The 12101-nt window shown below is 47.4% G+C and overlaps 1 protein-coding gene across 5 annotated transcripts in view; it reads left to right on the top strand.

Moving 5' to 3' along the window:
- Positions 1–12101, top strand: part of TBCK (TBC1 domain containing kinase) — a 210826-nt gene that overhangs the window by 101139 nt on the left and 97586 nt on the right. For all 5 annotated transcript variants that reach the window (XR_014711230.1, XR_014711231.1, XM_084625510.1 and 2 more), the window contains exons 21-22: positions 2410–2446; positions 10188–10349. Coding sequence is in view for 3 of the 5 variants with exons in the window: in XM_084625510.1 (XP_084481636.1) it covers positions 2410–2446; positions 10188–10349 (199 nt within the window). In the remaining 2 variants the exon portion in view is untranslated. The remainder of the gene's footprint in view (positions 1–2409; positions 2447–10187; positions 10350–12101) is intronic.

Raw genomic sequence — 12101 nt, 5'->3', positions numbered from 1 at the left:
ATTGTAGAAAATAACAAGGATAATTTCCCCTTCAACTCCTATTGTAATTTCCCTAATAACTACCTACTACTTAAAGATTGTCTGGCCTAATTTTTTGACATATTGGGTAGTTGTCAGGATTGGTGAGTGACATTTATAGCCAGGTCTGTCTTTTAGGGATAAAGTTTTTTACTATTTGTCATATTTATAGCATGTTAGTGTTTTCTGTTATGTCCAATAGTTCTGTATATTTCTTTTACTTGTGTGTTGAAAAAATGTGTACACAGCTAAAGCTATAGGTGTTGGTATTTACATTTCTGTGTGTGTAATTTTGAATGTATGCAAGTCTACTTGGCTAATACAGTTTTTTTAAAAATCAAATTGTGAGTCTGAACTGATCTACTTCCAGTTCTCAACGAAATAATTTATGAACAAGGGGGGCTCAGGTATTTTGCTGTGGTCAATTTCTATCTCGAAAGCAAAAGGTATGTCTACATGGGGATAAAAACCTGCGGCTGGCCTGAGCCAGCTGACTTGGGCTCATGGGGCTTGGGCAGTGGGGCTGAATAATTGCTGTGTGGATATTCGGACTCAGGCTGGAGCCCAAGCTCTGGGACTCCGTGAGGGTGGAGAGTCCCAGAGTTCAGGCTGCAGCCCAAGCATGAATGTTTACACAACAATTTTTGGTCCACAGCCCAAGCCCCACAAGCCGGAGTCAGCTGACCCAGGTCAGCCAGGTCCATGCCATGGAGCTTTAATCTCCATGTAGATATACCTAAAGACAAAGCATTCAGCATATCTGGAGTCGTCTTTTCTAGTGGATATACTGCACATTCTTGCATGTGAACAAATTATTTCAAACGTAATGGCAGGGCAAAAGCACTATTGCAGGCTTTTCAGATGGTAGTGGGGAATATGAAGTTGTTGATGGAATGCTTTACAAAAATACACGTGTGGAAGTAGATTGTGCTGGTGTATCCCATCAACAATGGTAGAGGAATTTTTACTATCAGAAACGGAACCTTTCTGTATAGTGAGGTCCATTCATAAAGACCTGTGTGAATGCTGAAAATACTGGCAAGTTTAGTCATCTCAGCTTTTCTGCTGCTGTTATGAATAGTTGGTTAGAAGAAAGGTACACATAGAGTAGCTATTATAATAAATTTTGGAGAGCTCTATGCCAAGGAGTACTGCAACAGACATACATTCATCAGCCTGACCAGTTAAGAGTGTATTTAATACAAAAAACACACTACTGCAATATTAAGCTTGTTCATTTAGTCACTAGACATAAGGAAATGCAAAATGAAGGTTCATTAGCAGCACTAACTTGTGCATTTCATGACATAAAGAGTAATATACTAAGCTATACATTTAACTAACTAAAAAGAACCTCTCCAGAAATGGAAAATACTGTATATGTACAGTTGAATTAAATTTGATATTGGATTTTTAACTTTTGCATTCCTGACTTGCAGTGACTTTCTGTGCAACTTCAACATAGTATCCACATAGATTTAATTTTCTTAGTATTTTCTTTAAAATTAAGAATTATGCTTGAAGTGGCATAAGCACTTAAACTGTCTCAGTTACTGAAGAGGACGTACCTTTTTAACTGCCTTTCATATTTACAGTGCTATACATGCATAACGTAAACTGTTCGAAAGCTTACAGTAGCATAAAGTTTTTACGGCCTAGAGAGCCCTTAAAGCAACATAAATGCTTACGCTCCTCATAGCAGGATAAGTGCCTACACCACCTCAAATCCTTCACATGACATAAACATTAGGCATAAGCACCTAAACTGCTAAATGCATACAATACGTTGATAAGTGCTTTAAGTCCTTAAGGCTGAATTGTACCTATTGCCATTCATTGAAAAATGTTCCCTTGGTACATTAGGATCACATTTAATAGATGTCCATACAGGGGGTGTGGGGGGAAGCAGATATGCCCAGTGCTCTTCTCAATAAGTGTGAATACCCACATCTTGCTGAATGTTCTACTGCAAGGAACAATTTCCTGTTGTTCATAACTTCATTATCTAAACTGTTTGGTTTTTCATACTTGGCTATGTACTCTTCAATGAAGATTCATTGAATGCCAACTTTCAGATGTCCAAGATCAGTCGTTTTTGAGTTATCTGTATGTGTAAGTGGGATGGGAACTGTGATCATTTAATCAAACAAGGCTTTGGTTTTTTAATTTCCATGAAACTTAAAAGTGGCTGAGACGATTCTGCTCAGCCTTTAAGCAAAGGAAAATTCAGCCCCAAACGTGAAGTTCTGTATAAGTTACATTTATGTGAAAATGGTCTTATCACTGAAACTTGAAATGCTATACAGCTTTAAATGTAATAGAAAATCAACCTTGACAAGGCCTTCAGCACATAACAAAATGTGTTTTTTATCCCTTCTCTTTCTCTTGTAGCTGTATGCTATTCCTTGGTTTCTCACAATGTTTACACGTGAGTATATTTTTTTTCTTTGGTTAAATATCAACATTGTATGTTTAACTTCTCCCATTTTTCCATAGAATATACATTTCAGTTTAAAAGGGAAGAATATAGACCCTTCACTCCTAGATGGCTAGTTCAGATTCACCCCAGGTTAACTGGAGTCCACAGGGACTTTGGTTTAGTACACTGAAAACCAGTCTTTTCAGTTCCATGCATCTATGAGAAAACTGGCCTCTTCCAGCTTTTGGGAGGGGGGAGCCTCCCATTTCAGAGATCTGTTACATGTTCCAGGCTTCCCCTAGTTGTAATTTGTATCCTCCATGAACTTATTTAATTATTTTTTGAACCAAGTTATACATCCCAATATCCATGGCAATGAATTCACTGCATTATGTCAAGAAGAACTGCCCTATGTTTGTTTTAAAGCTTCTGCCTACTAATTTAATCAGGTGATCCCTCGTTCTGTTTTATGTGAATAGGTAACACTTCCCTATTCACTTTCTCTATACTGTTCCTGATTTTATAGACCTCTGTTGTGTCATACTGTATATAGATTCCATGGCAACTGGTACTTTTTCTTATTCCTGAAACCAGGGATCAGTACTGAAGGAGGAAGCCCTTACCTAGACAGAAAATCTTCATATATAATTTGTCACATTTTAAAAAAAGTAGAGCCAATTTTTTGAGGTGAGAAAATGATAGTGACTTTATTGGGTTAAAGGCCAGCATATGTAAATACACCTTAATTGTATAAACCAATACTTTACTATTGCACAGATCTGTTACTACCCTACCATGATTTTATATTGTTCCTTGGACAAAAGGAGTATTGTACCTGAGTAAGGTTAAATGATAGAGATGATTCTATATGGAGATAATGCATTATTTCAATTGTAAAGTAGGAATAATCCATTATACTTCCTCTTCCCCTCTGAGATATGGTTTCCAATTTCATATCAGATGGCATTGGAGTTAATTAAAAAATAATTGATCAGTTTTCCTATTAGGAAAAGAATGCAAGTTTTATATACTGATGAAATATCAGAGAGTTAAAGATTGCCTGTGCAATAAAGCAGTGTTGTCTATTGACTACTGTTGGTCCATTCAGTTAAACCTTTTGTGAGCATAGCAATTCTACCCATTTTTCCTCTATTCACAGATAGTTAAAAAAAAAGATTATTTAAGCGTGCTGGATAGGATAAAGTCATCTGGAGTATTTTATGTGCAGATTGCCATTAGTCCTTTTTTTCCTGAAAGAAAAGGTTCTTCTTCGAGTGCTTGTTCACATCTATTCCACATTAGGTGTGCGCGTGCTGCGTGCACGAGCGTCAGAAACTTTTTCCCTTACCGGCTCCCGGCGGGCCACCTGAGTGGTGCCACTGCACCTCGCATATATACGCCCGCTGGCCCAACCCCCTCCAGTTCCTTCTTACGGTCCGTGGCAGCTTTGGAACAAGTTTTCTCTCTCTCTCTCTCTCTCTCTCTCTGGTAGAAGAGCAGTCCCTTAGCCTTTAGAGTAGCTATTATCAGTTCGTTTACATATAGATTGTGAAAACTTAAGTGATTAGGTGCTTGGAGGCCTCCAGCACCGGCCGCGGGGCATGTCGCAAGCCCACGGCTTCAAAGCTTGTGCCACATGCCGCAAACCTGTGCCAGTTAGTGACCCCCCACGACTCATGTCTACGTTGCCTGGGGGACGGACATCAAACTGAAAGGTGTAGGATTAGCAAGACGTTCAAGCGAAGGACAAGGAAAGAAAGAGACTTTCGCCTAAAACAACGGTTGATGGAGGCCGCACTTCAGCCGCCGGCCCCGGAGCACCCAATGCTGGCTCAGGCTTCCTTGGTGCGTAGTGCCCTGGAGCCGTCGGGAGACCCAGCACTGGCGAAGCAACGTAAACTGTTGGCCCCAGAGCGTCAGGCTAGGCCCCGGCATTGATCGTCCTCCCCGGTGCGGCCCCCGGCGCAGCCGAAAGGAAGGCCTGGTCGTTCCCCGCACAGGAGGCTGGCGCCTCCCAAGGCCCCGAGCACTGACAAGAGCGGGAAGGCCACGGTACTGGTGCTGACACAGGCAGTCCCGGCGGCACAAGCCCCACCGAGCCCAGACCTAAGTGAGCTCAGTGCGGACAATGGGCTCAAGGGCATAACGGATCAGCCCTCCACGCCTGGCACCTTTGAGGCCGCATAGGACCTCATCGAGCATTCGGCGGCGAGTCCCCTCCTGTATGGGGAGAACCCTCTGGCACCCATTCCTCTGGCACCGTCGAGGGGTAAGCCGGCAATGGTGTGCCGCTCGAAGACACCGTACCGGCACTGCTCCTGCAGTTGGTCCTGGTCGAGCTCCGACTCCACAGACTCGCACTTGTCAGCGGCCCAGAAGGAGGTTGCAGCACTGGCAGTGGGTCAATTGCGAAGAAGCGCCAGGAAGGGCACACCGTTCTCCGGCACCACCCAGAGACCAGCACCAGGAGGAGTTGAGACTACCCTCACCAGAGGTCTCCCACAGATGGTCCCGGTCCAGGGAACGCTGGTCCCAGTCCTGGGGGTACCGATGCTGCTCCCGATCCTGCTCAGCCAGGAGCCACTCATTCTCCCACTGGTGCAGATTGTTGGCACCGCCATGGCCTTCGCGATCAGCGTTTCCACAGTCCGGCACCGGCTCCGGCCGCTATAGCTACCTGTACCGGGGCCCGGACAGCAGAGACCCTCAGGGGAGCTGGTAACCTCAATGGGGGCCACCAGGCCATTGGCCCTTCGGGACCCCCTGGGCCTATTAGGAGCACCAAAGGGCCCCTTCCAGGGCAAGTTATTTGGTGCAGCGGTCCCAGTCCCCGCACTGACGCCAGACAGTGCCGGGAGCAACAGTACCCAGGCCTCCAGCATCTCCCCAACGTAGACCGGAGAGTCTGGCACCGAGCCCGGTGCTGTCCCATGGACTCCCGCCCCAGCCTGAGCCGGGGGCCCCTGCTACAGGAGATGGGGAGCAGGAGGACTAACCAGAGGGGATCGAGCAGCAGCTAACCTTCTCGTCTTCCCCCGATGAGGCAGTGGCCGGTACAGAGGTATCCGGCCCTCTGTCAATAGACCATAGAGCCCACCAGGAACTGCTGCGCAGAGTTGCCCAAAATTTGGGGTTGCAGGCCGAGGAGACGGTTGAGCAGGGGACCCCATGGTGGACATTTTGATCCCCAAAGGGCCATCCAGAATAGCGCTCCCGCTCATTAAGACCATTCAGTCTAACTATAAGACTATATGGCAGACCCCGGCCTCCAGTGCTCCAACGGCTAAAGGAGTGGAGCATAAATACTTTGTCCCATCTAAGGACTATGAGTTCCTGTTCTGCCACCTGAGTCCCATGCTCCCTAGTGGTTTCGGCGGTGCACGAAAGGGAGCGCCATGGACAGCAGGCCCCGGCCCCTAAGGCCAAGGAGGTGAAACCCCTGGACCTTTTTGGTAGAAAGGTGTACTCATCTGGGGGCCTTCAGTTAAGGATTGCTAACCAGCAGGCCATCCTCAACCGGCACAATTTCAACCCCTGAGCAGCTGTGGGGAAGTTTAAGGACAACCTCCTGCAAGGTTCCCAACAGGAGTTCACGGCCCTGGTGGATGAGGGCAAGGCAGTAGCCAAGACCTCTCTCCAGGCCTCCCTGGATTCCGCAGACACGGCGGCTAGAACAGTCACCTCAGGGGTGGTCATGAGGCGCTCTGCGTGGCTCCAGGAGTCAGGCTGCCCCACGAAGTCCAGAATACGCGAGGCTGCATATTTGGAGGGTCTGGGCTCTTCTCAGACCAGACAGACGCGAGGCTGCATAGCCTCAAGGACTCGTGGGCTACGCTCAAGTCGCTGGGTATGCACACCCCAGCGACCCAGAGGAAGCCCTTTAAGCCATAGCCTCCCCCTCAACGCCAGTACCAGCCTGGCCATAGGCATGAGCCTTACCGTAGGCGAGGCAGGGATAACAGGCGACGGTGCAACAACAATAATAACAGTAATGCGCCAGGCCAGAACCAAGGCCAGCACAAACCTTAGCCGGACACTAAGCCAGGCTTTTGAAAGTGTGCTCGACAACAGCATACCAGACCAGTCACCGGATCCGTCCCTTTGTTTCCTGAACTGCCTGTCCCGTTTCTCCCATGCGTGGTCCACCATGACGTCAGACCGTTGGGTCTTACGCACGGTGCGGAACGGGTACTCTCTGCAGTTCACCTTCCTCCTCCCCTCCGACCCCCCCCCTTCCCTGTCCCTCTTCAGGGACCCCTCTCACGAGCATCTCCTAGAGGAGGAAGTCCGCTCGCTGCTATGGGCGGGGGCGGTAGAGGCAGTGCCTCACGGCCTAAGGGGAAAAGGGTTCTACTCCTGATACTTCCTCATTCCCAAGGCCAAAGGGGGCCTTCGCCCAATCCTAAACCTGCGCAGGCTCAACAAATTCCTGATCAAGGCCTGGTTCCACATGGTCTCTCTGGGCACCATCATCCCTTCCCTGGATCCGGGGGACTGATAAGCCGCCCTCGAAGTGAAGGACGCATACTTTCATATCGCCATTTTCCCAGCACATCGGCGGTTCCTACGCTTCACCGTGGGCCGAGAATGTTATCCGTTTGTGGTTCTCCCGTTCGGTCTAGCCCCAAGCATGTTCACGAAGTGCATGGCGGTGGTGGTGGCCTTCTTATGGAGGCAGAGAATCCGGGTGTACCAGTACCTTGATGATTGGCTCCTGGTGGGCCAATCCGAGGTGGAGGTGCGGGGCCATGTGGAGGTGGCCCTGAGATTGTTCCGCGAGCTGGGGCTCCTGGTCAACGTCTCCAAGTCCATGCTCGTACTCACGCAGAAAGTGGAATTCATAGGGGCGGTCCTGGACGTGATGCAAGCCAGGGCAAGCCTTCCGGTATCCCAATTCCGGGCTATCCAACAAGCAGTGGCCTCCCTGCGCCAGTTTCCAACAATAATGGCCAGGTGCTGCCTGCGGCTGCTGGGCCACATGGCAGCATGCATGCACGTGGTCAGGCATGCCAGACTGAGACTCAGGACTCTGCAGGTGTGGCTCACTCAGGTGTACCGCTCAGGCAGGGGCCCCCTGCACTTGGTAGTGACAGCCCCAAGGGATGTGCTGGACTCCCTGCTGTGGTGGCAGTCCCAACCTGTGGTTTGCGAAGGGAACCCTTTGCCGCCCCACTTCCGGACCTGACGCTGGTGTGGATGGGGGGGCTCACCTGGAGGACCTCATGACGTAGGGGTTGTGGTCCGAGGCAGAGTGGTCGCTCCATTTCAACGTGAAGGAGCTCAGGGCAGTTCGTCTCACCTGCCAGATCTTTCACACCACTCTGAGTGGTCACAGCATGACAGTTCTGACAGACAACACTACATAGGGCGGGGCTCCTTCCTCGCCACTTTGTTGCGAGGGTCTCCTCCTCTCCTCCTCCTCCTCCTCCTTTGCATAGCCCATGCGATTCACCTCGAGGCGTCCTATCTCCCTGGGGTGCGGAATGAGCTGGCGGACTCCCTCAGCAGGTCGTATCACATGCATGAGTGGATGCTCAGGGCGGACGTGGTGCTTTCGCTCTTCTGCAGGTGGGGTTTCCCCGGGTAGATCTGTTTGCCACCAGGGCCAATGCCCAGTGCCCATGGTTTTGCTTATTCCAAGGCCGCAGCCCGGGCTCACTTGCGGATGCGTTTGCAATCCTGTGGAGAGGGGCCTTGATGTATGCCTTCTCCCCGCTCCCCTTGGTGCACAAAGTCCTACTCAAGGTGCGCAGGGACAGGGTGGTGGTGATCTTCATAGCCCCAGCCTGGGCCTGCCAACACTGGTACACATCGCTCCTAGAGCTGTCGGTGGAGGCCCCAGTAGTGCCGCCCCTACACTAGGGCCTCATTATACAGGACGGCGGGCGGCTTCTCCATCCCGATCTGCAGTCACTACATCTGATGCCTTGGAGGCTCTGTGGCTAAATGCCCTGGAGAGCCAGTGCTCCCTTCCTGTGCAGCAGATTCTGCTTGGCAGTAGAAAGCCCTCTACCAGGGTGGCCTACAAGGCCAAGTGGAAAAGGTTCTTGGGTTGGTGTGAATGCCGACAGGTGCAGCCAGGCCAGGCCCTGGTGCAAGCCATTCTGGAGTACCTCCTGCATCTCAAGCAGCAAGGGCTAGCCCCAACCTCACTCAGAGTGCACCTGGCAGCCATCTCCGCCTTCCATCCAGGGTTCTCGGGGGGCTTGGTGTTTTCCCACCCAATGGTGGGGCGGTTCCTTAAAGGGTTGGAGGGGGTGTTCCCGTACTCCCACCCCACAGTCCCTCCATGGAACCTTAACCTGGTCCTTTCTAAACTCATGGGACCCCCTTTCGAGTCCCTCACTACCTGTTTCTCTCCTCCACCTTTCCTGGAAGGTAACGTTTATGGTTGCCATTACCTTGGCCAGAAGGGTGTCCGAACTGAGGGCCCTCACCTCTGAGCCACCATACGCAGTATTTCACAAGGACAAGGTGCAGCTCCGGCCGTATCCCAAGTTCCTCCCTAAGGTGGTCTCCCAATTCCATCTGGGCCAGGACATTTGTCTGCCGGTGTTCTTCCCGAAACCCCATACGGACCTGAGTCACCGCACCTAGCGCACCCTGGATGTGCGTCGAGTGCTGGCATTCTATTTCGAGCGCACCAAACCCTTTCACAAATCCGCACAGCTGTTTGTGGGTGTAGCCGAGAGGGTAAAAAGCCTCCCAGTGATAGCGCAGCAGTTTTCATCTTGGATTACAAGCTGCATCCAGGCGTGCTATGAGCTCGCAGGTGTTCCGGTCACGGCCCACTCGACCAGGGCGCAGGCGGCTTCCACGGCATTCCTGGCACAGGTCCCGATCCAGGAGATCTGCAGAGCAGCCACCTGGTCCTCGGTGCACACCTTCACGACCCACTATGTGGTCAACCAGCAGGCCAGAGATGCAGCAGTTGGCAGAGCGGTCCTCCGAGCAGTTGTTCCATGACTCCTACCCTCCTCCAGAGGTAAGCTTGTAATTCACCTAATGTGGAATGGACGTGAACAAGCACTTGAAGAAAAAAACGTTACTTACTTTCTTGTAACTGTTGTTCTTTGAGATGTGTTGTTCACGTCCATTCCACCACCCACCCTCCTACCCCTCTGTCGGAGTCACTGGCAAGAAGGAACTGGAGGGGGTCGGGCCGGCGGGGGTATATATGCACGGCGCAGTGGCGCCACTCGGGGGGGCCCGACGGGAGCCGCTAAGGGGAAAAGTTTCCAACGCTCGTGCACTCAGCGCGCGCACAGCTAATGTGGAATGGACGTGAATAATACATCTTGAAGAATAACAGTTACGAGAAAGTAAGTGACCGTTTGTTTTCAAAGGAGAAAAATCCCTTCTGAAAGCTCAGTCAGCTAAGAAGCATTGCATATATTTGTTTTTCACTCTCACCCTTCCCCCCACCTCCAGTAGTATACTCATGCATAATTACAGATTGTTCCAAAAGAGAAAGAAATATCACTAAAGTGTGTACTTAGCAGCAAAAAAGAAAATAATCCGCAGAAGTAGATATTTAACATTGAAATGAAGTGTTGATTGCCATAGGGAGTAATAAATCTACATATGAAAACAAATCTGAGGCTAAGCAAGTTTAGTCTCGTTTGTTCCCAAATTAAAAAGCGGTAACTTTGAGGCAACAATAAAACTTATAGAAGGTTAGTCATGTATATTTTTAAACCTTAACATTGTGTGTTATAATTAATATTTTGTTGCCCGTGCCATCTTGCAGATGTCTTTCCACTGCACAAGATTTTTCATCTGTGGGATACATTACTGCTTGGCAATTCTTCCTTCCCATTCTGTATTGGAGTGGCTATTCTGCAACAGCTGCGGGACCGGCTTCTGGCTAATGGATTCAATGAATGCATTCTGCTCTTTTCAGATTTACCAGGTATATAAATGGCAATTTTTTTTTCTTTTCTGGTGTCCTATTTTTAAGCATTCTGTTGAACATATGTATGTTTATGTCAAATATTTTATAGGTTTGGAAAATTAGGCTTATGTGAACCTATGATAGTGTTTGGGGCCTGGATCACAGCCCACTGAAGTCAAGAAAGTCTCCATTGTCTTCACTGGTGCTTGGGTAAGGTCCATTATCAGGGTTCAAGTAAAGCATGGAGAACTCAGTCAACTTTAGAATAATTTAAAATAATTAATGAATTGAAAAATTTGAATCACTGATTGACATACCACAAACAGGAAGTGGTGCAGTTAGTCAAATTTATCCTCAATGAATTACTCGTTCAGATTTGCTCCGTATGCTATTACTATGGTTATCTCATTATATGATGATAGCTCTATCCTTCCCTCCTTTGGGAGTGCATTTCTTGCTACAGAAGCAGTCACTAGAGCAGAAATACAAAAAGTTGTTTAAAAGCCAATAAAGAAGCACTATTTAAAGCAGTCTGCACTTGAAATTCAAAACTTATAAGAGACTGTTTACATAAAAGGTTTCAGAGTAGCAGCCGTGTTAGTCTGTATTCGCAAAAAGAAAAGGAGTACTTGTGGCACCTTAGAGACTAACAAATTTATTTGAGCATAAGCTTTTGTGAGCTACAGCCATAAAAGTGCAGGCTGCTTCAGGTTCCTTTAGCCACTGGTCAGCAACTCTGCCATCTTATTCAATGTATACTGATGTGACTTAGCTCAGTACAAACTTGTGTCTCCTGAAAATATAATAGTCCAGCATGAGGCTTCAACCTTACTTGTGAGCAAAAGCGTTACTGGTTAATGAAAAAACATTTGAATTAAATAAGCTTAAGTAGACTGGAATATGCATTTCCATGCACTTGTGTTTAATCAACATTCAGATAGCTCACTGAACATGTAAAACATTACACTGCATAATTATACATTATTTCTTTGGCACAGCAATTTGCTTTAATAGCATCACCCCAATTTTACCACTATGTTCAGTGGTAAAAGAAAAAACATACCTTTTTTGATTCATCAAGACACACACAAGTTAAAACTAAATAATCTTGTCTCCATAATCAGTCATTTCTAGACTCCCCTCCTTCCTGGTGTATATTTTATTGTTGATTCTCTGTTAATTTTGTCATGTATACCCCAGTCCTATAAACAGAAACATGCTTAAAACTTTATTACTGTGAGTAAATTAAATCAGTGGGACTACCCCCAGTAATAAGATTAAGCAAATTCATAAGTATTTACAGGATCAGGGCTTTAAGATGCTAAACTTCTCAAAACAGGGAGCTGCAGGTTAAATAAAAATTGTGGGTTCTTTTTTTTTGTAAAGAAACAAGAACAAAATCAGATTTTATGTAAACCTTAATTTAATTTGATATCCTGTTCCATATTGTATTTTAATTTCCTTCTGCATTCTTGGTCAATTCAAATGCCTTTCTTAAAGTTCAAGAATATCCTTTGAAGTTCTGGAAGGTGTGGGCCAGTTCAGAGGATCTCCTTCTCCCATTCCATGGCTGTTTGGCTAAATGCTTTGGCTAGAGCTCAGTTGAAAAATATTATAATTATTTTCTTGCCCAGGTCATTTCTCCTGATTTATTTCCCTGAGTGTATCTTAATTAAGTAGTTCAATTAATCTTAAGCCAAATAAATTGTTCTTACGTTCTTATAGGTGTACTGTACATTGTAGTAGCATTGTGTATGAATAAGAAGTTAT

Source organism: Lepidochelys olivacea (genome assembly GCF_965140295.1).
Source record: "Lepidochelys olivacea isolate rLepOli2 genome assembly, chromosome: 4".
Taxonomy (NCBI): Eukaryota; Metazoa; Chordata; order Testudines; family Cheloniidae; genus Lepidochelys; species Lepidochelys olivacea.
The sequence above is the reverse complement of the archived record's forward strand: the minus strand, read 5'-3'. Positions and strand labels throughout refer to the sequence as shown.